The sequence below is a fragment of the Somniosus microcephalus genome, chromosome 8, assembly GCF_052327205.1.
Source record: "Somniosus microcephalus isolate GS21.2 chromosome 8, FLI_Smic_1.0, whole genome shotgun sequence".
NCBI lineage: Eukaryota > Metazoa > Chordata > Chondrichthyes > Squaliformes > Somniosidae > Somniosus > Somniosus microcephalus.
In genome coordinates this window covers 16,657,092-16,682,071 of record NC_140994.1, presented here as the reverse complement: position 1 = coordinate 16,682,071, position 24,980 = coordinate 16,657,092, and the positions used below count along the sequence as shown (strand labels likewise).

General features: G+C 47.2%; 1 protein-coding gene across 1 annotated transcript in view; it reads left to right on the top strand.

Moving 5' to 3' along the window:
* sfxn2 (sideroflexin 2) overlaps positions 1–17,285 on the top strand; it is a 115,834-nt gene extending 98,549 nt beyond the window's left edge. The window contains exons 11-12 of the mRNA XM_085994293.1: positions 7,329–7,376; positions 10,058–17,285. Of these exons, the coding sequence (XP_085850419.1) occupies positions 7,329–7,376; positions 10,058–10,157 (148 nt within the window). The 3' untranslated portion in view covers positions 10,158–17,285. The remainder of the gene's footprint in view (positions 1–7,328; positions 7,377–10,057) is intronic.
* Positions 17,286–24,980: the final 7,695 nt, after the last annotated feature.

Sequence of the window (24,980 nt, the reverse complement as noted above, 5' to 3'; positions counted from 1 at the left end):
CATTCCAGACTAGGTAAGTGCTGGCTGGTTCCCTTCCTTCAAGGACAAGAATGAACCAGTTAGATTCTGAAGACAGTCCAGCAGCTTTCATGAGCATTTTTTCCTGTTGCCAGCCCACAACTGACCAGATTTATTGAACGCAACATCACAACTTGCTAATGTGGGACTGGAACTCATGACCTCTGATTGCTAGTCCGGTGCCATAACCACTACCCTACATAGCCCATAAAAATGTCAAACATGATGGATTGCCTGGAAACTTTTAAAGCTTTGTTTCATACCAGTTCGAGGTGATGCCAGCCTTGCCTAAATTTAATTCAACAACTCTGCCTTGCACAGTTTGGGTCATTGTGAACCTTTGCATTGTTGGTATAACTGGTCTATATGGTTTTTTTTATATGAACACTTCCTTTTTCTACCATTTCTCCCCTCCCAATTCTCTCCGAAGCAAGTTGTGTCCTTGCTGGAGTACATCTCCACACGTATCCTCTGTTATCTTGCCCAACTGGCTATTAATAATGGCCCAGAAATTCGGGTCAGAGGCTTCCCGCGGGTGCAAGCCCCCGACCTGTACTTACCTAGCCCGCTGGCCGTTGTGCTTTGAGCCCGCGTGGGATTCCGATCCTGGGCCTCCTCCAGCTGCCGGCGCGCAGTGCTTGCGTATCCCAGGGGCGCAGTTAGTTCGAAGCATCCCCTGGGATCACGTGGGCCATGGAGAGCCAATGATAGTAGGGAATCTGTATTCATAGATTTGACAGGAAGACCTGTCGAATCTATGAATACAATTCAGCCCCAAAACATAACTAAAACTTAAAAAAAAAAAATTTTAATCACATTTTTAAAATAACTATAAATTACATAAAATAACTATTTTAAACAATAATTTAAATTTTTGAAAAAATTAATTACAGTTTCTAACGGGGCTAAAAGTACCCAGCGCGTACTCACCCGTGGGGACCCGAATTTCTGGCCCATTAATGTGTGAGCCTTGGGACATAGGAACAGGAGGAGGCCATTCAACCCCATCGAGCCTGTTTGCCGTTCGATTCAATCATGGCTGATCTGTATCTGAACTCCATGTACCCGCTGTAATGATCAGTAACCTGTCATTCTGGAATGGTACACTAGGTGGTGCTGTATGTATATAAGAGTGGGCTACCCAGGATGCACTAGGCTACCCACAAGGCAGCAGTCAAGATGGAGGCCTCTACAGATACTGTACCTAGTCCACGTGCTCAATAAAGTGTCTAGCAAAAGCTAGCTGTTCTTAATAAAAACGACTAGTTATTAATGAACATAACATGGTACCAGGATTGGTAAGATCTGCTTAATATTGTGCAACGCGACATGGAGAATTTGAAGCCACCAGAGCATTTGAAACTCACAGGAAATGTCGACTACAATTGGCAGACTTTTAAACAACAATTCGAACTCTACATTGCTGCCATCGGGTACGGTGCGAAGCCAGACGCAAGGAAAATAGCGTTGCTGCTCACGGTTGCAGGCCCACAGGCGATAGAAGTATTTAATACATTTGTATTTAATCCAGAGGAGAACAGAGAAAAATTAGACGATGTGCTAAAGAAGTTTGATACACATTGTTCTCTCAAAAAGAATGAAACCTATGAGAAGTACTTCTTCCTTTCTCGGACACAGCAGCAAAATGAGACTTTTGATAGCTTTTTGACTGATCTGAAACGGAAAGCACAGACATGTAATTTCTCTGAGCTGAAAGCATCCATGATTCATGACCAGATTGTGTTTGGTATTCATGATAAAAAAATCAGGGAACGTCTGTTGAGAGAAACCGAACTAACATTGGAAATTGCTGTGAAAATATGCCAAGCTAGCGAGCTAGCTCAAAAGCATGCCAAGACTTTCAGTGAAATCAATGATGATGCGATTGCAGTAAGTGCTGCTGTCGGTGCTGTGTCCTACAAGGGGAAGACACATGGGCAGAACAGAAGTGAAAAGCAATCGGAGGAAGGAATTTTTAATTGTAAACGCTGTGGTTACAAACACCAGTTAAAACAATGTCCAGCGTTTGGAAAAATGTGCACAAGATGTCATGGAAAGAATCACTTTGCCAAACAATGCTTTTCAAAAGTAAAAACTAAGAAAGGGCAACGAGTTAATGTAATTGAGGACACTGATTTAAGTGAGACATGTTTTGTAGGAATGGTGTCATGTGACAATATCAAAAAGGATACAGAAAATGTGCAGCCCTCAGGAATTAACAATGCTGAACATAAAGTTAATGCAGTAAAAGAGGACAAATGGATGATCCCACTGCAGGTAAATGGAGCATTAGTTACATTGAAACTAGACACTGGGGCAAAAGCAAACTTAATCAGTATGAGTGACATCAACAATATGAAAGAAAAGCCCAAAATACAGAAAAAGTCAGTACTACTGAAGGACTATAATGGACAGAAAATAGATAGCTTAGGTGTATGCAGACTTAAAGTGACAGTCAAAGACAAAGTGCATCATCTCATGTTTTCTGTTGTGGCTGAAGGACTTGATTCACTACTGGGTGACAAAGCTTGTGAGGACTTAGAACTGGTCAAGAGAGTCTACTGTATAAACTGTGCCATAAGCAGACCAGATGACTTGGTGGATTCTGTAGTGAATAATTTCCAGGATGTGTTCAAAGGATTTGGAGTTCTACCATTCACTTACAAGATCCAGCTAAAGCAGGATGCTCAGCCAGTGGTACATGCTCCACGAAGAGTTCCAGCACCCCTGCGTGACCGGCTCAAGAATGAACTGGACAGAATGACCACACTAGGTGTCATCAGGAAAGTCGAAGAGCCAACAGACTGGGTTAACTCCATGGTATGTGTAAAGAAAAAGAACAATGATCTCAGAATATGCATGGATCCAAAGGACTTAAATGCAAACATAAAACGTGAACACTACCAGATTCCCAAGCGAGAAGAAATCACCAGTGAAATGTCAGGTGCCAGATACTTTACAAAGCTCGATGCCTCAAGGATTTTGGCAACTAAAACTGGATGAAGAGAGCACCAAATACTGTACCTTCAACACACCATTTGGCAGGTATTGTTTCCTCAGAATGCCTTTCGGGATAATATCTGCATCTGAAATCTTTCATAGAGCGATGGAACACATAATTGAAGGTCTGGAAGGAGTTCGGGTCTATGTTGATGACATCATCATCTGGGGCTCCACACTGAAAGAACACAATGAGAGACTGACTAAAGTGCTACAGAGCATACGCCGGAATGGACTGAAGCTCAACAAAGCCAAGTGTCAGTTTGGCGTCCAGGAAGTCACTTTCCTAGGAGATAATCTATCTGGTAAAGGAATAGAGCCAGATATGGAAAAAGTAAACGCCATACTCAAAATGCCCCGACCCACTGACAAAAAAGGAGTGCTACGCATCATGGGGATGATAAACTTCATTGGAAAGTTCATTCCTAACTTGTCAGCCAAGACAGCCTGTCTGCGAGATCTGCTACGTAAAACAAATGAGTTTTTATGAACAGAAAGACATGAACAAGAGTGGATAAACCTCAAAACAGTGCTGACAACCACACCTGTACTCGCCTTCTTTGTCCCAACAAAAAGAATCAAAGTGTCAACGGATGCATCAAAAGATGGCCTAGGCGTGGTCTTGCTACAAGCAGAGGGTGAAGATTGGAAGCCTGTTGCCTATGCCTCCAGGTCTATGACTGATACTGAGTGTCGATACGCCCAGATTGAAAAGGAATGTCTAGGCTTCGTAGTTGGACTAGAAAAGTTTCATAGCTACATATATGGACTTCCCACCTTCACAGTTGAGATAGACCACTGCCCACTGGTTGCCATCATTAAAAAAAACCTGAATGAGATGTCTCCAAGGATTCAACGACTCATGATGAAGCTGCAAAGATATGACTTTGAACTGATCTACACACCAGGCAAATACATAGTGTTAGCAGATGCACTATCCCGAGCACCCACAATGAGTCATGTGAGCTCTACTGAAGAAGACGTGGATGTTCATGTGAGTATGGTGATTGCTGCGCTGCCCGTGTCAGACACAAAATCAAAGCAAATAGCAGAAGAAACAGTAAAAGATGCAGTGTTACAAACAGTAATAGAGAACATTCATCATGGTTGGCCAAAAGGTTCCTGTCCAAAATATTTTCACAAGGTCAGAATTGAGTATCGCAAGTGGACTATTACTAAAACAGAACAGAATAGTCATTCCACAGGCTCTACGTCAAGACATGCTCAAAAGGATTCATGAGGGACACCTCGGAATTGAAAAATGCAAAAGGAGAGCAAGAGACGCTGTTTATTGGCCTGGCATAAATAAGGACATTGAGCACATGATAGGCAAATGTGAGACATGTCAGAAACACCAAAACAAACAAGCAAAGGAACCAATGATAGTAGCTGACATACCAACAGCACCATGGCAAAAGGTTGGTATGGACCTTTTTCATTTAAATGGTAAAGACTATCTAATAGTGATTGACTACTATTCTAACTATCCTGAGATGGCGCTGCTCTCAAGCACCACAGCAAGCAGTGTCATAATGCATGTGAAAGTCATCTTCGCCAGACATGGAATTCCCAGGATTGCCATTAGCGACAATGGTCCGTGCTTCAACTGTAAGGAGTGACAACAGTTTGCAGCACATTATGACTTTCAACACATCACATCCAGTCCTTTGTATGCTCAGTCGAATGGTAAGGCAGAGAAGGGTGTTCAAGTTCTCAAGCAGCTACTGAAGAAAGTGACAGAAAGCAAGTCTGATCCTTATCTCGCCCTGCTGAGCTACTGAGCCTCACCTTTAGACTCTGGTTCTTCACCTGCTGAACTCCTAATGGGTCACAAGTTGCGTACCACGCTACCCTGCTGTGCAAAAGCAAAGCAGCGTAAGGAACTGAGACAGAGACTTCAACTGTTAAAGCTGAAACAGAAATCATACTATGACAAGTCATCCAAAACTCTGAAACCATTGACAAGGGATGATGTTGTCAGGATTGAGGATCCAGATGCATGGAACAGGAAAGCTACAGTTCTTGAAGTAGGACCAAGGTCATGCACTGTTAGAACTGAGGAAGGACAGATTCTCAGGAGGAACCGCCGTTCCCTCCTAAAAACACAAGAGACTATCGAAGAGCAAATCGATGACAATGCTGCAACTGAATCTTGTCACTCACCACCAGAACAATCTAACACAAATACACATACAGGCTCTCATGAAAACACATCAGACTTACCTGTGCTGAGAAGATCCACACGTGAAGTAAAAAAAGCCTGATAGACTTAATCTTTGAGTACAAAGAAAACTACATTGAAAATGTATTGACTGTTGAAGATGTTTATGTTGTTATTGATTGATACTGATTTTGTTTAACCTCAAAGAAAGGGGGATGTAATGATCAGTAACCTGTCATTCTGGAATGGTACACTAGGTGGTGCTGTATGTATATAAGAGTGGGCTACCCAGGATGCACTAGGCTACCCACAAGGCAGCAGTCAAGATGGAGGCCTCTACAGATACTGTACCTAGTCCACATGTGCTCAATAAAGTGTCTAGCAAAAGCTAGCTGTTCTTAATAAAAACGACTAGTTATTAATGAACATAACACCCGCCTTGGTTCCTTAACCCTTAAAACCCTTACGTCACAAAAATCTATGAATCTCAGTTTTGACATTTTCAATTGACCCCCCAGCCTCAACAGCTTTTTGGGGAAAGAGCTCCAGATTTCCGCTACCCTTTGTGTGAGGAAGTGCTTCCTGACATCACCCCTGAACGGCCTGTCTCTAATTTTAAGGTTATGCCCCCTTGTTCTGGACTCCGCCCACCAGAGGCAGTAGTTTCTCTCTATCAACCCTATCTAGCCTGGACAGCGAGTGTCACAGGTAATTCAGCCGCAGGGGCCTTGTAGCTGAATGTCTCCATAGGCGTAGACTTCCTGCACGTGACACTAGATACGGCTCGGGAGTGGGAATCCTGGCCAATATTCCACTTACTAACTTGGGGACACCGAGACCAATTGCCCCAGAAGATGCAGCACAGACTGGGCATCAGAACCTTGGAACCCTCTTGGTTTGCCATATACAGCTGGGGGAGCCCACTATATGTGTGTGTGTGTGTGTGTGAGCTGAGTTTGTGTTGTTGCAGGCGATGAAAAATGACATTCTAAAATCAATTTTAAATTATTTTATTTAAATCTTCCTTGCCATTGCTCACAGTGAGTCCCAGTCATAGAAAACGCTACAGGGTTTTTTTTTGCGCTAAAACACATTTGAAGCATAAACTGCGCTATTTGCAAGACTGTTAATGGTCTGTGCCCGCCGCAAACTACCTCACTGTGTGGCCGTTCCTTGATGTGTGCTGGCAGGGGGGGCAACGCACCTCACTACGCGGGAGCTGACTTGGAAAATCTACCCGACTGTGTATTAATAGTAGATACTGTAGCACAGAATAAAGAAGAAAGCAAGCCTTTCGCGACCACCGGACGTCCCAAAGCGCTTTACAACCAATGAATTACTTCGCTAAGTGTAGTCACTGTTGTAATGTGGGAAACGTGGCAGCCAATTTGCGCACAGCAAGCTCCCACAAACAGCAATGCGATAATGACCAGATCATCTGGGTTTTTTTTAGTGATGTTGGTTGAGGGATAAACATTGGCCCTAGGACACCGGGGAGAACTCCCTCTGTCCTTCTTGGGAATAGTAGCGCTGAGATCTTTTACGCCCACCTGAGAGGGCAGACGGGGGCCTCGGTTTAACGTCTCATCCGAAAGACGGCCCCTCTGACAGTGCAGCACTCCCTCGGCACTGCACTGGAATGTCGGTCTAGATTTTTGTGCTCAAAGTCGTTGGAGCGGGACTTGAACCCACAACCTTCTGACTGAGGCGAGAGAGAGAGTGCTGCCCGCTGAGCCACAGCTGACACCTGCATTCTGATAAAATCAGATGAAGACAGCCCTTCAGTCTATTCATCACATGCTTTATTCCAGCCCTGCTGCCTTCCCATTCTAACACCCGACGGTTCCCTTTTAGGAGGGGTCTCAATTACCCTTCCTCGAAACTTGTTCCCGTTGTTAATCCCCACTCTATGTAAGGAAATACTTCCTGGTATCTGTACTAAATTTTCCCTTCACCATCCTGAACAGGTGCCCTCTTGCCCGTCCTACTGAATGTACTGTATACGGCCTTCTCTGTGTATTTGTTATTGTACCTAATGGATTTTAACCATCACTTCAGTTTTTTATAAACACTCTTAATTTTTAAGCTACGAACCTACGTTTTAAAAGGAGAAATAGAAATACTTTTGTGTTTTTTTTTTATTTCACAGCTTGACTTTCATGGTGCCCACTGCGTGTTCACTTTTCCCTCAGAGGTGGTGAGTGTAACCATTTAATGTTCTGTAGGTTGGCAATTAAGAGTTCTTTTCTTTCAGTGTTGTGTTTGCTAGAATTAATGTAAGAAAGAAAGAAACACTTGCATTTCTATAGCGCCTTTCACGGCCACCAGACGTCTCAAAGCGCTTTACAGCCAATGAAGTACTTTTTGAAGTGGAGTCACTGTTGTAATGTAGGAAACGCGGCAACCAATTTGCGCACAGCAAGCTCCCACAAACAGCAATGTGATAATGACAAGAAAATCTGTTTTAGTGATGTTGACTGAGGGATTAAATATTGGCCAGGACACCGGGGAGAACTCCCCCTGCTCTTCTTCAAAATAGTGCCATGGGATCTTTTCCGTCCACCTGAGAGAGCAGACGGGGCCTCGGTTTAACGCCTCATCCGAAAGACGGCACCTCCGACAGTGCGGCACTCCCTCCGCACCGCACTGGGAGTGTCGGCCTAGATTTTTGTGTTCAAGTTTCTGGAGTGGGATTTGAACCCACAACCTTCTGACTCCAAGGCAAGAGAGAGAGCGTGCTACCCACCGAGCCACAGCTGATAAAGAACCACCTGCACTGAATTACTGGAAGGGAATTCGAGACCGCAGACTGAGCAGTCCGGAAATACCTCAAGAGCCCGGATTAAACTTGGTTTCCAGAGGTGTCTCTCTCTGTGTGCTGCACGGACGGGGTCTGAGTCGCCCATGTTGGTGCTGGAAAGTAATAGCAGACTGCTAGATGAGGACCAGGACCTTTTTGTGAAAAGAATCGGAGCATGAGGTGTGAGCAGCACGGCCCCTTTTTCTTTCTATCGCATCAGGCGCAGGTTTCTGTCTCAACGTCAATCCCCACGCTGCCTATAACCAACAGCTGTAAAGCATAACAAAGTGACATCTGTTAGACAGCCCTCTAAGTGTGCAGATATCTTCATTTTTGTAATGGTGTACGCTGCATAATAATTCAGTAGGCTACAAGTTTCACTTAAAGCAGACCTCTCGGTAAGCGGAGCAGCGTTGATGACCTCTGTGTTTTGTAAGCTAGACTGGTCCACCCTTCAGTTTTGGAGGGTAGCGTTAATGTTGGAGTCCTAACTTTTTGAGTGACTGTAGGGTTTGCCTGAGCTGGTGCCTTGAGTAGTCCGCTGAACATTGCGTGTAACAGAAAGGGGCATGGGAATATGCCTTGTGTATGTGTGTGTGCATGGGCGGGACGGGATATAGAGCTGTGCCTGGGGAGAGGGGGATATCGAGCTGTGCCTCCGGTGCCTGGGGAGAGGGGGATATCGAGCTGTGCCTCCAGTGCCTAGGGGAGAGGGGGATATCGAGCTGTGCCTCCGGTGCCTGGGGAGAGGGGGATATCGAGCTGTGCCTCCAGTGCCTAGGGGAGAGGGGGATATCGAGCTGTGCCTCCGGTGCCTGGGGAGAGGGGGATATCGAGCTGTGCCTGGGGAGAGGGGGATATTGAGCTGTGCCTCCGGTACCTGGGGAGAGGGGGATATCGAGCTGTGCCTCCGGTGCCTAGGGGAGAGGGGGATATCGAGCTGTGCCTCTGGTGCCTGGGGAGAGGGGGATATCGAGCTGTGCCTCCGGTGCCTGGGGAGAGGGGGATATCGAGCTGTGCCTCCGGTGCCTGGGGAGAAGGGGATATCTAGCTGTGCCTCCGGTGCCTGGGGAGAGGGGGATATCTAGCTGTGCCTCCGGTGCCTAGGGGAGAGGGGGATATCGACCTGTGCCTCCGGTGCCTGGGGAGAGGGGGATATCGAGCTGTGCCTCCGGTGCCTGGGGAGAGGGGGATATCTAGCTGTGCCTCCGGTGCCTGGGGAGAGGGGGATATCGAGCTGTGCCTCCCCAACGTGTGTAGAGAGGGGAACATGAGGGAGGGTGCTTCCAGATTAGGATCGAAATGCTCATCTGTTGCTGAGCGACCCACGGCACGTGTACACTTTAGTTGTAGTCTTAAATTCTCATCCAGACAAGGGAGACTTGGGCTTCATAAATAGAGGTATTGAGTACAAAAGTAGAGAAGTTATGCTGAACCTTTATAAAGCGCTGGTTAGGCCACCACTGGAGTATTGCGTCCAGTTCTGGTCACCACACTTTAGGAAGGATGTGAAGGCCCTTGGGAGGGTGCAGAGGAGATTTACCAGAATGGTTCTGGGGAATGGGGGTTCTTAGCTACAAGGACAGGTTGGAGAAGCTGGATTTGTTTTCATTAGAGCAAAGGAGGTTATGGGGTGATTTGATAGAGGTGTACAAGATTATGACGGGTTTGGATAGGCTAGACGGAGAAAGGCTGCTCCCACTAGTTGATAGTACAAGGACTAGGGGACACAGATTTAAGGTTTTGGGCAAGAGATACAGGGGGAACGTGAGGAAAAACTTTTTTACGCAGCGAGTGGTGATGACCGGGAACTCGCTGCCGACGGAAGTGGTGGAAGCGGAGACACTCGATGTTTTCAAGGGGAGACCGGATAGGCATTTGAGGGAAATAAACTTGCAGGGCTACGGGGATAGAGCGGGGGAATAGGACTGACTGGATTGCTCTACAGAGAGCCGGCACGGACTCGATGGGCCAAATAGCCGCCTCCTGTGCCGTTCTGACTCTGACTTTGAATCCTAATTGCTGTTGTAGAAATACGGCTGCATTCTCAAAGATTTTCTTTTTCCACTTTTCCACAGTTCTATGGCAGTTTCTAAATTGGAACCAGAGCTGAGAGACTCCATAACCGCCAAGTACGGAGACAAAGTGAACTGCGTCTATTTCAACAAGGGGCTGTAGGTTTTAGGAGGTGATGTCCTGTGAAGAGCTGAGGACTCCTTTTTAGTTTTATAACTTATCTCTACACAATCGATGGCACAGATGACAAAAGAAAAAGCCACACGCAGTATGGTGCTAAAGCTCCTATTACCATCATCTCTGTTGCTATCCCATCACATTTGGGCCTTTCGCTCCAATGTGTTTAGCATCTGTTAATGTTTTTCAACACAACAACTTGGCGGGGTGAGGGTGGAATCTCACTTCACACGCACAGAAAGATGAGAAAACTCAGACTAAACTGAACCAGATCATTGCATGGATACACACATAATATATAGGGTACACAGTTCCTGGAAGTCAAGTTATATTTAATATGTCCACTGGCATTTTCCCCAATTGAAAATGGAACAAATATGAGAGGGCTGCAAGCTTTTTACACCGCTATCCCTTCATTGTCTTATCTTGGTCTTGTTGCCAGAAATGAGTGATGGGTCGGCAAGCACTGACAGGGGAGGGGGGGGAGGGGTGGGTACAGATATCCAGGTCCCAATAAGGAAGAAAATAGATTTTTTTTTTGTGACAATTTTGTGCTCATAACGATGGGATTTTAGTAGTGAGGAATTTGAAGACTTTCCCTTTTGGCTGCCTAATGTCAGAATCGAGCATTCCCGGGTTAGAAGTCATAGTTAGACGTAGAGTAATGGTACCTCTACTCTATCCTAACCGTGTAGCTCAGAAGAGCACTTTTTGCTGAGCCACTGTGATGTTTGTCCATTTCCTGTGCTGGCAATGCGGCCTCTCTCTCTCTCTCTCTCTCGATGAAATGTCCAAACGATGCAAAATTAGAAACAAAAACAGAAAATGCTGGAAACACTCAGCAGTTCAGGCAACGTCCGTGGAGAGCGAGAAACCGAGTTAACGTTTCAGGTCGATGACCCTTCGTCAGAACTGGAAGAGGTCAGAGATTTAACAGTTTAACAAAGTGAAAGAGACAACTAGAAATCCCGTCGGAGAGAAGAGCAGAACTTCTTCAAACTGGGTATTCCGGGTGAAGAAGTGGCAGTGACTTAACCACTAAAACAAAAAGTGAGACACTGCGGATGCTGGAAATCTGAAATTAAGACAGAAAATGCTGGAAAAGTTAACTCTGTTTCTCGCTCCTCAGTTTCTGCCTGGCCCACTGAGTGTTTCCAGCATTTTCTGGGGGGTTTTCAGATTTCCAGCATCCGCAGTATTTTGCTTTTGTTTTGATGTCGAATTACACAGAATCTACAGCACAGCAACAGGCCATTCGGCCCAACTGCTCTGTGCTGGTGTTTATACTCCACACGGGTCTCCTCCCATTCCATCTACCACATCCCAGCCTTTCAGCATATTTTTCTATTCCCTTTTCTCTCATGTACTCGTCCAGTTTCCTTTTGAAAGCATCCAAGCTATTTGCCTCGACCACTTGCTGTGGTAGTGAGTTCCACATTCTAACCACTCTCTGAGTAAAGAAATTTCTCCTTATTTCCCTATTGGATTTATTAGTAACTATCTTGTATTGATGGCCCCTAGTTTTGGATTTTCCCACAAGTGGAAACATTCTCTCCACATCTACCCTCTCCAACCCATTCATAATTTTAAAGACCTCTATCAGGTCACCTTATCAATTTTATATGTATAAATTGATTGTAGGCTGTTTGAGTACATCTCTCTCTCGAGTCCTTTCCAAATCCTTTCTATGGCCATGTACACCCCTCCCTCACTCGGACACATTTAGAGGCAGTTTTGCGCTTTGGGTCTATTGTCCACTGGGCTGAGGAACCTTTGCTGTAGGACACATTCAGCCAACAGACGAGGACTGTTCTTGAGCATCATTCTAGTATGCTTCCCTTCCTCCAAGCTGGCAAGTGAATGGGACATCAAAGAAGGTGCCTGGTAGAGGGGTGAGTGTTCCAAATTTACAGGCTCAAAGATGCACGTTGAGCTTTCTCCGCTAGTTCAACTCTTTAAAGCATGTGTACTACCAGCAACATGTTTTTTTTTAAACTTAGCTTTCTACTTCAGAGGCTAGAGCTTGAACTTTCCACCCTTTTGGTTATTTGAAGATTAACTTCCTCTGCTCTTCTCCCTTTTTGTCTCTCTGGGCTAAGTGTCACCAGCAGCAGGTGAGATAGTTCTCCGCTTCCAACAATGCTACCCAGCGACAGACATTAAGAGGCGTGCAGGGGCAATGTGACGTTCCCTCGAAACGTCCTCGCATAAACACTGTACAAGCGCCCATGCTCTTTGAGCCTTGCAACCACCATTGCCAACACCCCCTTCCCCTCCCCGAGCAATGTACCTGAGATCAAACATTCGTTTCCACAGTCAGTGCACAGCAATCCAGTACAGTGCCGGGGTGCGCGATTTTTTTTTAATGTGGTCAATAAAAGTAAGAAAATCTGCCACAGCTAACTTCATTAAGACCTTACTGGAATGACAAAACATGAAGGCCTAGAAATTCAGTAAGGCCCCGCCAGCTCGCTTGCGCCCAAAAGTTAGCGCTGCGTGCGGAGCCAGTTGCGACCGTCAGAAATTCAGTTTTTGCGCCCCAAGTCAGAACCGGGCGCTATTCCAGGGTGTGCCCGCCTCCGCTTGGGGCGCTGAAACTGAATTTCAGCGCTGTAGGTGCCGCTGCGCCACCCGCTGCGGAGCGGCAGGCTGCGGTACTGCAGGCCTCCTCCTTCTCTTAAGGGGGAGGTGCCTGCAACGGGGAGATCGCCGCTTGATAGTGCCGGCAAATGAGCCCGGCACCACGGAGAAGTGCTGGGCTCGCGGAAAGCAGCTGGCAATGCCGCGGGGGGGGTGTGGAGGAGGCCGGGGAAGGAGGTGCGGGCAGGCAGCCGCCGAAAAAGTGGCCGGCCGCACCTCCGCCTTAACTAGCGCCACTAAGGCTGCAGGACGGCCACGGTTGCAGAACGTTGTTTGCGGCCGCTGCGGAAGAGGCGGCCGCAACTAAATATGGGGGTCGGGCCGGTATCGGGGCGGAACCGGGGCACTGCGCACACCGATGACGTCATCGGTGCCGGCGCAGCGCTACCGGCTACCGCCGCCATTACCGCTGCGCTGAATATCAGCGCAAACTCCTCTATTGGCGCAGAAGCCCTCTTTGGGCGGTAACTGGGCGCAAAGCTGGCGGGGCCTTACTGAATTTCTAGCCCAAAATGTTCAAACTTCACCACTCAAAAATTACCACATGAAAGTACAGCAACTGATGTTTTTCCACTTCCATGCATTGTGTTGAATGCAACACTGCATCCTGTCATATTATCAAAGTAGGAATGCAGCAAAAAATCACAACCAAAAAAAGACAGTGGCCAGTTTTAACTTGGAGAGCCAAGGATACCTGAAAAAGACTTGCATTTCTATAGCGCCTATCACAACCTCAGGACGTCCCAAAGCACTTTACAGCCAGTGAAGAATTTTTTTGGAGTGTAGTCACTGTTATAATCTAGGAAACGCGGCGGCCAATTCGCACACAGCAAGGTCCCACAAACAGCAATGTGAAATGACCAAATAATTTTTTTTAGTGATGTTGATTGGCCGGGACACCAGGGAGAACTCCCCCCTGCTTTTCTTCGATTATAGTGACCATGGGAATCTTTTACGCCCACCCGAGAGAGCAGAAGGGGCCCTCGGTTTAAAGTCTCATCCAAAAGACGGCACCTCAGACAGTGCAGCACTCCCTCAGCACTGCACTGGGAGTGTCGGCCTAGATTTTATGCTCAAGTCTCTGGAGTGGGACTCGAACCCATAACCTTCTGACTCAGAGGTGCGAGTGCTCTCATTCCTAGTGTTATTATTGAACTTCTTTGGCGTATTAGTACCAATATGTTATGGGAGGAAAATCTTAATCAGATACAGTTGTGCCATGTGCAGGCTCGAGGGGCCAAGTGGCCTATTCCTGCTCCTATTTCTTAGGTTCTTGTCTGTTGCGCGACGTCACCTCAAATTGCTCCCAGTACTATCACTAGCAGTGACAGACCTTTAACCACTGGTGCTTTACCTGGGTATTTTACAGCTTAAATTGACACCACCAGACCAATGTTGGGAAGGACACTGTTCATGATTGTATTGCTGGGTGTTTTTCCACAGTTCCAGTGGGCATCATATGAAAAGTTTCACTGACCGCCCTTCTACTTTTACTGAAATCCGTGTGACCTGCTTCTTTCCCATGTTAGCAAGAGACGGGAGAGAAGAGAATAGGAAAAAAAGTGTTTCTGAAAACAGTCAGCCAAGGCTTGTAGCTAACACCTTTTGAAGAGGTGAATTCATGGTCACCAAGTGTCTGAATTTGAAGGGGTTCCTTGTGGTTCTTTTGTGTGGTCGATCTGAGATGAAAGAGCTGATAAGTCATCAAAAATCAAAAGCGCAAAAGGGAATGAAATGAATTTAAAACACTGACTCGCTTCCTTCCATTCATACCAATGAAGACGACGAGTCTATTTCTCCTGGGTGGTGCCTGAAATATGTTGCTTCAGGACTAAGGTCGCTCAGGCCGATTCCCGAATGGAAACAATTGCAATGTTGTGTGTTTTAGCTCTGCAGGGGCTCTCTCTACTATTCAGTGGCTCCCTGTGCTCTCCACCTTTTCTCCTTCCTCTTACTTTGTGCCTTCATCTTCTACTTAAAAAAAAAAAAACCCACATCCTCCTGGACCACTCTGCAGCCTTTGACACAGTCCAACCGCACCATCCTTCGCCAGCACCTTTCCTCTGTTTCCCAGCTCAGTGGGACTGCCTCCGCTTGGTTCCACTCATTGTAGCCAAGTATTTCCAGCAATAGTTTCGCTTGCAGTCCTTGCACTGTTACCCCTAGAATCCCTCAAGGCTCTATCGTTGACCCCCCCCTCCTTTTTATCTACCTGCTGCCCCCTTGGTGATATCATCCATAGGCACGGGGTCAACTTCCACATGTATGCTGCTGACACCTAGTTTTACATTTCCACCCTTCCCTTCAGCCCACTATTGGTGATCATGCCTTCAGCCACCTAGGCTCCCTGCTCTAAACCCCTACGCCTCTGGGTGGGCGTGTGTGCTGTGAGGAGGATGCCGAGAAACTCCAGTATGATTTGGACAGGTTGGGTGATTGGGCAGATGCAGTATAATGTGGATAAATGCGAGGTTATCCACTTTGGTGGCAAAAACAGGGAGGCAGATTATTATCTGAATGGCAATAAATTGGCAAAAGGGGAAGTGCAACGAGACCTGGGTGTCCCTGTGCACCAGTCGCTGAAGGTAAGCATGCAGGTGCAGCAGGCGGTTAAGAAGGCAAATGGTATGTTGGCCTTCGTAGCGAGAGGGTTTGAGTACAGGAGCAAGGATGTCTTGCTGCAGTTGTACAGGGCCTTGGTGAGACCACACCTTGAGTATTGTGTGCAGTTTTGGTCGCCTTATCTGAGGAAGGATGTTCTTGCCATGGAGGGAGTGCAGCGAAGATTCACCAGACTGATACCTGGGATGGCAGGAATGACGTATGAGGAGAGATTGGGTCGATTGGGCTTATCTTTGCTGGAGTTTAGAAGAATGAGAGGGGATCTCATTGAAACTTATAAAATTCTAACAGGGCTGGACAGACTAGATGCAGGAAGGATGTTCCTGATGGCGGGTGAGTCCAGAACCAGGGGTCACAGTCTAATGATAAGGGGTAAGCCATTTAGGACAGAGATGAGGAGGAATTTCTTCACCCAGAGAGTGGTGAACCTGTGGAATTCTCTACCACAGAAGGCAGTTGAGGCCAACTTATTAAATATATTCAAGAAGGAGTTAGATATATTTCTTAAGGCTAAAGGGATCAAGGGATATGGGGAGAAGGCAGGGACAGGGTACTGAGTTTGGATGATAAGCCATGATCTTGTTGAATGGCGGAGCAGGCTCGAGGGGCTGAATGGCCTACTCCTGCTCCTATCTTCTATGTTTCTATGCCTCCACCTCCCTCTCCTCCTAAAAGCTCACCTCTTCCACCGAGCTTTTCGTCATCCCATCTAATATCTCCTCTGGCTCGCCATCTAAGCTTTAGACTTTACCTCTGCGAAGTGCTCTGGGGCATTTTTCTATGTTAAAGGCGCCATATAAATGCAAGTCATTGTGGATGTACAAACTTTTTTTCTCCATTCCCCCCATTCTGTTTCTCGAACTCATGTTTCAATTTTATCTCCATTTAGTTTTTCCATAACTTTAAAATTTAGGTTCTGCTTTTGTACTGGGTTTGTTTTTGTTGCCTGCTTTATTCAGCATGCTTAAAAGGACACTCCCAACACATCCAGAGAATACAATTACCATCTCCTCTCGTCTTGAATATCTCTCAATGTCTCTTCACCTCTCACAGACCTTCCCCTTTTGTTCTTTCATTCCCTCCCCCATTTCCCAGCCCCCAAACTGGCCTTTAATCTGTTTCATTTCCTGCTTTTTTTCTCCGTTCTGAAGAAGGGTTTCAACCTGAAGCATTAACTCTGTTTCTCTCTCCACGGATGTTGCCTAGCCTGCTGAGTTTTTCCAGCGTTTTCTGTTGTTATTTCGGACATCCAGAGAATATACTTTCCTGTAGCACAGCACATCCAGCGCAGGTGCATCTACTTAACTACAGTATTGCCATCTGCTTGCAGACGTCCAGCCTGTTATAGAAACCCTTGTATGCACATCTGATGTAAGGAAGTTTCTGGGCAAGACTTAATCCAAGCAAATCCATGCTCTATCCTATTTGGTGTTCTTTTTCTCAAACCATTGCATTTCCAGGGCTGCTTCATGACCCCTTTTATTTGCTCCAGTTCCCTTAAGCAGTCACTGAACCGGAAGAACGAGTGCAAATGACAATCAAGGGAATCTCCCAGGGTGGGGCGGGGGAGAAAACATCTGCTCCAAAACAATTGCTCTCTTTCATTTGTTTGAGTAGATCGTCATTAAAAGACAGATCGTAATCAGTTTGAAAATCCACATTACCAATGCCGCTAGCGTTACAGGGGATCAATTTATTGGAGAACATACCGTGCATATCTACTCTAGTGACTGTTTAAGGGTGGAGAGGTGCTACTGGAGTCATGGGGGAGCTCTTGCAAATACCAAAATAATGGAAACGTTGCATTTGAAATAAATGTTTGTTTACAAGAAAATAAAGTTGTGGAGTTAATGTATGGCTACATCCTTACTGTACCCACCCAGTATTCACCGAGTCTTTTAAGTCAATAATTTCAGCCTTGTTTTAGGTGCGTGTTTTAAAACAATGGCAAAATGTGAATACTTGTTTAAATAAAGGTCCATTATTGGGTGTTAATACATGATAATGGTTATCAATGGTGCACTGTCCAGGCCACGATAGGATTATGTTGCCTGGTTGAGAATTGTTACTCTAATATTTTGTTCAAAACACCTCTGGGGTGGTGTGATCGGCAAAGAGGAGGTAGGGAAAGCCAACTCCAACGGTATGCTCCTGTCAAAATGCTTAGAACATGGCCTTGTCATAACCAACACCTTGTTCTGTCAGATGAGACAAGTACAAGGCTTCATGGCAGCACCCTCGCTCCAAGCACTGGCATCTGCTGGACTATGTCATCGTCCGAGCGAGGGACCGCAAGGACGTCCGCATCACCTGCGCCATGACAGGAGCTGATGACTGCTGGACAGACCACCACCTAATCCGCTCTGTCATCTCCATCAACGTAGCCCCAAAACAGCGGCAGCAACAGAAACAATGCCGCAGGAAAATCAACGCTGGAGCATTCAAAGACCCCACTAAGAAAGCCCTATTCAGCCTGCGCCTCACAAACAACCTGACGACTCCCAGTGATGCAGAGACACAGAGTGCCCACAGCGCCTGGTCTGCACTCAAGGCCTCCATAATCAGCACCTGTGAAGAGACGCTCGGTCACTCGACCAGGAAACACCAAGACTGGTTCGACAAGAACAACCAGGAGATCCAGGAGCTAATAAGCCGCAAGCGCAAGGCATTCCTGATCTGGAAACGGCAACACAACTCGAGAGCAAGAAAGCAGCTCTACAGACGCCTGAAGGCCGAGGTCCAACAAAAAACTCACAACCTAAAGAACAGATGGTGGGTGGAGAAAGTGCAGAAGATCCAGCAGCTAGCCGACAACCACGACGTGCGTGGATTCTTTAGCGCAGTCAAGACCCTCTACGGCCCAAGCACCCAAGGCCCTTCCCTACTGTGGGCCAAGAACAGAGAGGTACTCATCAAGGACAGGGAAGCAGTCAATGCCTGCTGAAAGGAGCACTTCAAAGATCTCCTTAACCAAGACTCTGTCTTTGACGCAAGTGTCCTCAACTCCATCCCGCAGCATGCTACCCGCCACCACCTCAGCACAACCCCAGCCCGGCATGAGGTTGAAAAGGCCATCCGACAACTGAAGAACAACAAGGCCTCAGGAGCAGGTGGAATTCCTGCTGAGGCACTAAAGCATAGCGGAGAAGCACTACTGGCACGAATTCATGAACTCATTTCTCTTATCTGGAAGGAGGAGAGCATGCCAGGGGATCTCCGAGACGCCGGAATTGTGACCATCTTCAAGAAAGGTGACCAGTCCGATTGCAGTAATTACAGAGGAGTTTCCCCGCTGTCTGCCACAGGGAAAGCCATCACAAGAATCCTCCTCAATCGCCTTCTCCCAGTGGCTGAAGAGCTCCTCCCAGAGTTACAATGCGGATTCCGCCCACTAAGGGGCACAATGGACATGATCTTCACCGCACGTCAATTACAAGAGAAATGCAGGGAACAGCACCAACCGCTGTACATGGCCTTCTTTGATCTCAAAAAGGCCTTCGACACTGTCAACCGTGAGGGATTATGGAGTGTCCTCCTCAAATTCAGCTACCCTCAAAAGTTTGTCACCATCCTCCGCCTGCTTCATGACAACATGCAAGCCGTGATCCTGACCAACGGTTCCACCACAGACCCAATTCATGTACGGACCGGGGTCAAGCAAGGCTGTGTCATCGCACCAACGCTCTTCTCGATCTTCCTTGCTGCAATGCTCCACCTCACCCTCAGTAAGCTCCCCGCTGGAGTGGAGCTAATTTACAGAACAAACGGGAAACTGTTCAATCTCCGTCGCCTCCAGTCCAGATCCAAGGTCGTCCCATCCTCTGTCATCGAATTACAGTATGCAGACGACGCTTGCGCCTGCGCTCACGCAGAGGTCGAACTCCAAACTATCGTCAACACCTTCACCGAAGCGTACGAGAGCATAGGCCTTACACTAAACATCCGTAAGACAAAGGTCCTCTACCAACCTGCCCCCGCCACACAGTACTGCCAACCGATTATCAAAATCCACGACAAGGCCTTGGACAACGTGGACCACTTTTCATACCTTGGGAGCCGAATGTCAACAAGGGCAGACGACGAAGTCCAACATCACCTTCAGTGTGCCAGTGCAGCTTTTGGTCACCTGAGGAAGAGAGAGTTTGAAGACCAGGACCTCAAACCCGGCACTAAGCTCATGTTCTACAGAGCAGCAATGATACCCGCCCGGCTGTATGCCTCAGAGACATGGACCATGTACAGCAGGCACCTCAAAGCACTGGAGAAGTACCACCAACGCTGCTCCGCAAGATTCTGCAAATCCATTGGCAGGATAGGCGCACCAACGTCAGTGTTCTCGCTCAGGCCAGCATCGAAGTTTGACCACACTCGATCAGCTCCAATGGACAGGTCACATTGTCCGCATGCCCGATACGAGACTCCCAAAACAAGCGCTCTACTCGGAGCTCCAACACGGCAAGAGAGCCCCAGGTGGGCAGAGGAAATGCTTCAAGGACACCCTCAAAGTCTCCTTGGAAAAATTGCAACATCCCCACCGACACCTGGGAATCCCTGGCCCAAGACCGCACAAAGTGGAGGAGAAGCATCCGGGAAGGCGCCGAACACCTCGAGCCTCTTCGCCTGGAACAAGCGGAAGCCAAGCGCAAGGAGCGCACGTCAACCCAAGCACCCCACCCACCCGCCCCTTCAACCACCGTCTGCCCCACCTGTGACAGAGACTGTAGGTCCCGCATTGGACTCATCAGTCACCTGAGAACTCATTTTTAATGTGGAAGCAAGTCATCCTCGGTTCCGGGGGACTGCCTAAGAGAGAGATTTTGTTCAAAACAAAAGGCAGAAATTACTTGGTCGATCTCATAAGTAGGATTAGGCCAAGCTTCAACTCTTCAAAGCTTTATTTAGTTGACAGTAACTTTGAAGGGCTTTTGTTTTTAAAACATTGGTGAACCTTTGTGGTGATGCTGTAGAATGTTGAAATCTTCTGCCTGGACTTTGATGTTTTCGACTCCGTCCTACCTTCATTTCTTATCCATAGACTTTGAATGAAGATTGCGCCCTTCTGGTTTTTAACACTTTACAGTTCAGCTATTCTCCAGTTCTTGGTTACAGGTGAAATTAATATATTTTTTTACATTTTTGTTAAAGGACAGTTCTGCTGCAAGGTTTAGGAACACAGGAACAGGAGGAGGCCATTCAGCCCCTCGAGCCTGTTCCGCCATTCAATGAGATCATGGCTGACCTGTATCCTGACTCCATTGGTGTCTCGGTGCCATGTCCCTTAACGTCCTCCCCTAACAAATATCTATTGATCTCAATGGGAGAGAGTTCCAGATTTCCACTAATTGAATGTCGGAGCAGGCTCGAGGGGCTGAATGGCCGACTCCTGTTCCTATGTTGCTGAACATGTAGCTGTTGCGTTTCGAGGAAGTTGCTGCAACAATAGTCTAGAAACTGCCTGAAATGATTCACATCACTCTGGCTTTGTCTCTGTCCATCACTGTATAGTTAGTGCCGTATCCCTTTGTTGATTTACCCAAGCTAGCGTTTTACAAAGGACTAAAATGAAACCGGTGCAGTATTTTTTGTTTTACATACTTTGTGTGACTAAAACATCAAGTTGTTTTTAGAATAAACTGAAGAGCACAATCGTATTACTGGAAAATAAAATGTATAAATCAATGACACTCGATAAAAAGTTTTGAGGGGGAGGAAGAGTCTATTAAAACAGTCCATTCACATCTGAAACTTTAACAGGTGGGCAGACCAACAGTCAAAGAAAGAAAGACATACATTTATATAATGTCTTTCACGACCTCAGTACGTCCCAAAGCGCTTTACAGCCAATGAAGTACTTTTTGCAGTGTCGTCACTGTTGTAATGTAAGAAACACGGCAGCCAATTTGCACCAACAGAAAGCTCCCACAAACAGCAATGTGATAATGACCAGATAATCTGCCTTATGTGATGTTGGTTAAGGGATAAATATTGAGGGCAGAGGAAACGCTTCAAGGACACCCTCAAAGCCTCCTTGGAAAAAGTGTAACATCCCCACCGACACCTGGGAATCCCTGGCCGAAGACCGCACAAAGTGGAGGAGAAGCATCCGGGAAGGCGCCGAACACCTCCAGTCTCTTCACCGGGAGCAAGCGGAAGCCAAGCGCAGGCAGCGCACGTCAACCCAAGCACCCCACTCGCCCGCCCCTTCAACCACCGTCTGCCCCACCTGTGACAGAGACGGTAGGTCCCGCATTGGACTCATCAGTCACCTGCAAACTCATTTTTAGTGTGGAAGCAAGTCATCCTCGGTTCCGAGGGACTGCCTAAGAAGATTGGGCCAGGACACCGAGTAGAACCCCTGTGATCCTCTTCAGAATAGTGCCATGGGATCTTTTACGTCCACCTGAGAGGGCAGACAGGGCCTCTGTTTAACATCTCTTCTGAAAGACGGCACCTCCGACCGTGAAACGCTCAAATTTCTGCGTAGATTTTGTGTTCAAGTCTCTGGAGTGGGACTTGAACCCACAACCTTCTGACTCAGAGGCGCGAGTGCTACCCACTGAGCCACAGCTGTCGGGTAATGGTGCACAATGGTGATGGCATTCTGCCGGCTCTGGCTCACTGCCTACGTTGAAAGCGAAGTCATCCTGTGCAGTTTTTCTCTCAAGTGTCATTGACTTTTACAGCAAATGTTGGGGCAAAATACTCTATGGTACACAGCCAACTTTACATGCTTAAACATACGGTGTCTTTATAAACGAGCATTGAAATATTTCACTCTCAGTCTCCACATGCCAGTTAGGCTAAGTGACTTTGTGTTGATGCAAAGCTGTAACAACTTTGCATTGACACGCAATGAGTCCAATTACTCAGGGATGATGGGGTTTTAGCAAGTCGCGAGTGTTGTGTCTGTGTATAATAAGACACAGACTGCAGGAGAACGGTACAACAGGTGTTTACTCAACGTGGCTCACACTGGAACTGATCTGTACAGATTACTACTCAGTACTATATACAGGTGTGGTCACTGCCGGTACTGCAGTATACATGAGCTGTAAAAGATAGTTCCCCCCTTCAAGGTATATACATTACAATTCCTCCCCTTTTAGATTAACAGTACCATAACACTCATTTAACAATTAAATATCAAACTAATTACAATTAACACTTTTAACATGCAACTGAAAATAGTCTATTTATATATTCAGTCTTTGGGGAGGCTTCCTGATCCTTTCTGGATAGCGCCTTTCCTGAGTGTCTTGCTCTTGGTGCGGAGGCGATTCTGGCCCCCTGTCGTCGGTTGGTTCATCAGCTTCTGATGCTACTGTTTCTGGGGTAGATGCGAGCTGTACGTCGGGTTCATCACCAGGTACGTATGGGCGAGGCATGGGGTTGACTTGTTCCTGTGACTCTAGGATCTGGTCAGCATGGCGTCTCACGATGCTCTCCCCAACGTCCACTGTGTACATTAGTGGGCCCTGCCGTGTGCATATCGTTCCTGGCTGCCATTTTTCTGTTCGGTAGTCGCAGGCCAAGACTGGTTGCCCTACATTGAAGCTCCTTGTTGGCTTCTCATGGATGTGCTGGAATTGCTTACTCTCAACATCTCTTCGTACGTTTGGTCTGAGCAAATCCAGGCGAGATCTTAACCTTCGGTTAAAGAACATCATGGCTGGGGCCTGGTTGGTGACTGCATGTGTCGCATTCCGGTAGGCGAACAGGAAATTGTCCACCTTGTGCTGCAGCGGAATGTTGTCATTGTACATAGCCTTTATTGCCTTCTTAAAGGTTTGTACGAACCTCTCAGCCAATCCATTTGTGGCTAGATGATACGGGGCGGATGTGTAATGCCTTGCCCCATTCTTTTTCAAGAACCTCCGGAACTCTTCGGACACAAACTGTGGTCCGTTGTCGGAGCAAATCTGTTCTGGCAAGCCATTCCTGGCAAAAATGGTCCGTAGGACTGCAATAGTTTTCTCCGTGGTGGTGGAGGACATTTTGATGACCTCAGGCCATTTCGAGTGCGCATCCACGGCTATTCAAAACATTGAGTCCATGAATGGACCAGCAAAATCAATATGCACCCGTTGCCATGGAGAGGAGGGCCACTCCCATGGGTGTAGAGGGGCCTGTGGTGGTGCATTTTGGACTTTCTGGCATCCTGAGCAGCTCTTGGTCAGGTCCTCGATTTGTTTATCGATTCCCGGCCACCACACATAAGCCCTGGCTAGGCTTTTCATTTTTACCCCTCCCAGATGACCCTCATGAAGCTCATTGAGCACTCTATCCCTTAACTTGGGTGGAATTACCACTCGGGATCCACACATCAAGGTCCCCCGGCACACTGACAGCTGTTCTCTCCTTGTCGAGAATGCTGGCAACAGTGAGTCGCCATGTACTGGCCATCCCTTCACCGTCAAATCATATACCCGAGACAGTGTCGGGTCATTTCGGGTTTCCTTTTCGATACAAGCGTTAGTTACCGGTAGGTATTCAACTATAGTCGAATGGAATATTTCGACAGGATCCACTGCTGGTGCTTCCTCCGCAGTAGGCAGTGGCAGGCGTGATAGCCCATCAGCATTTCCATGCTGTTTCGTGCCCTTATATTCAATCTCATAGTGGTGCGCCCCTAGAAAAAGTGACCATCTTTGTAGTCGTTGCGCAGTCATCACCGGAACGCCCTTCTTCGGATTAAAAATGGAGACGAGGCTGGTGATCAGTCAGCAAGGTGATTTTCTGCCCGTGCAGATAGTGATTGAACTTTTTCACTCCCCACACTAGGCTGAGGGCCTCCCCGTCAATCTGGGCGTAGTTACGCTCAGCTGAGGTTAGTGATCGTGACGCAAAGGCTATTGGCTTCTCTGAGCCGTCCGAGAATTTGTGCGACAGCACCGCTCCAATGCCGTAGGGTGACGCATCACATGCCAACCGAATTGGTAATGCCGGGTTGTAATGGGCCAATACCTCTTTCGATGTGATTAGTGTTTTGCTCTTCTGGAAAGCTCGTCTACATTCGTCACTCCACTTCCATGGCACCCCAGTTTGCAGTAGGGTGTTCAGTGGGTGTAGTATTGTAGACAAATTTGGCAAGAACTTATGGTAGTAGTTTACCAGCCCGAGGAACGACCTCAGTTGTGACACATTTTCCGGTGCTGGAGCCTTGACTACTGCCTCAATCTTCTCTGGGGACTTATGTAACCCCTCTTTATCGATAACGTGGCCACAATACGAGATCTGTTTTCTAAAAAACTCGCATTTGGGGCGGTTAGCTCGGAGCCCATATTCCTGCAATCTAGTGAGCACCTGCTCCAGGTTGGCAAGGTGATCACTGTCATTTTCGCCCGTGACCAGGATGTCGTCCAAATAACACTGGGTCCCTGGGATCCCTTGCAGGACTTGTTCCATTGCCCTCTGCCAAATAGCCGGAGCTGATGCTACCCCGAATACCAGCCGGTTGTATTGGTAGAGACCTTTATGGGTGTTGATTGTGAGGTATTTTTTTGATGCTTCTTCTACCTCCATTTGCAGATACGCCTGGGCCAGATC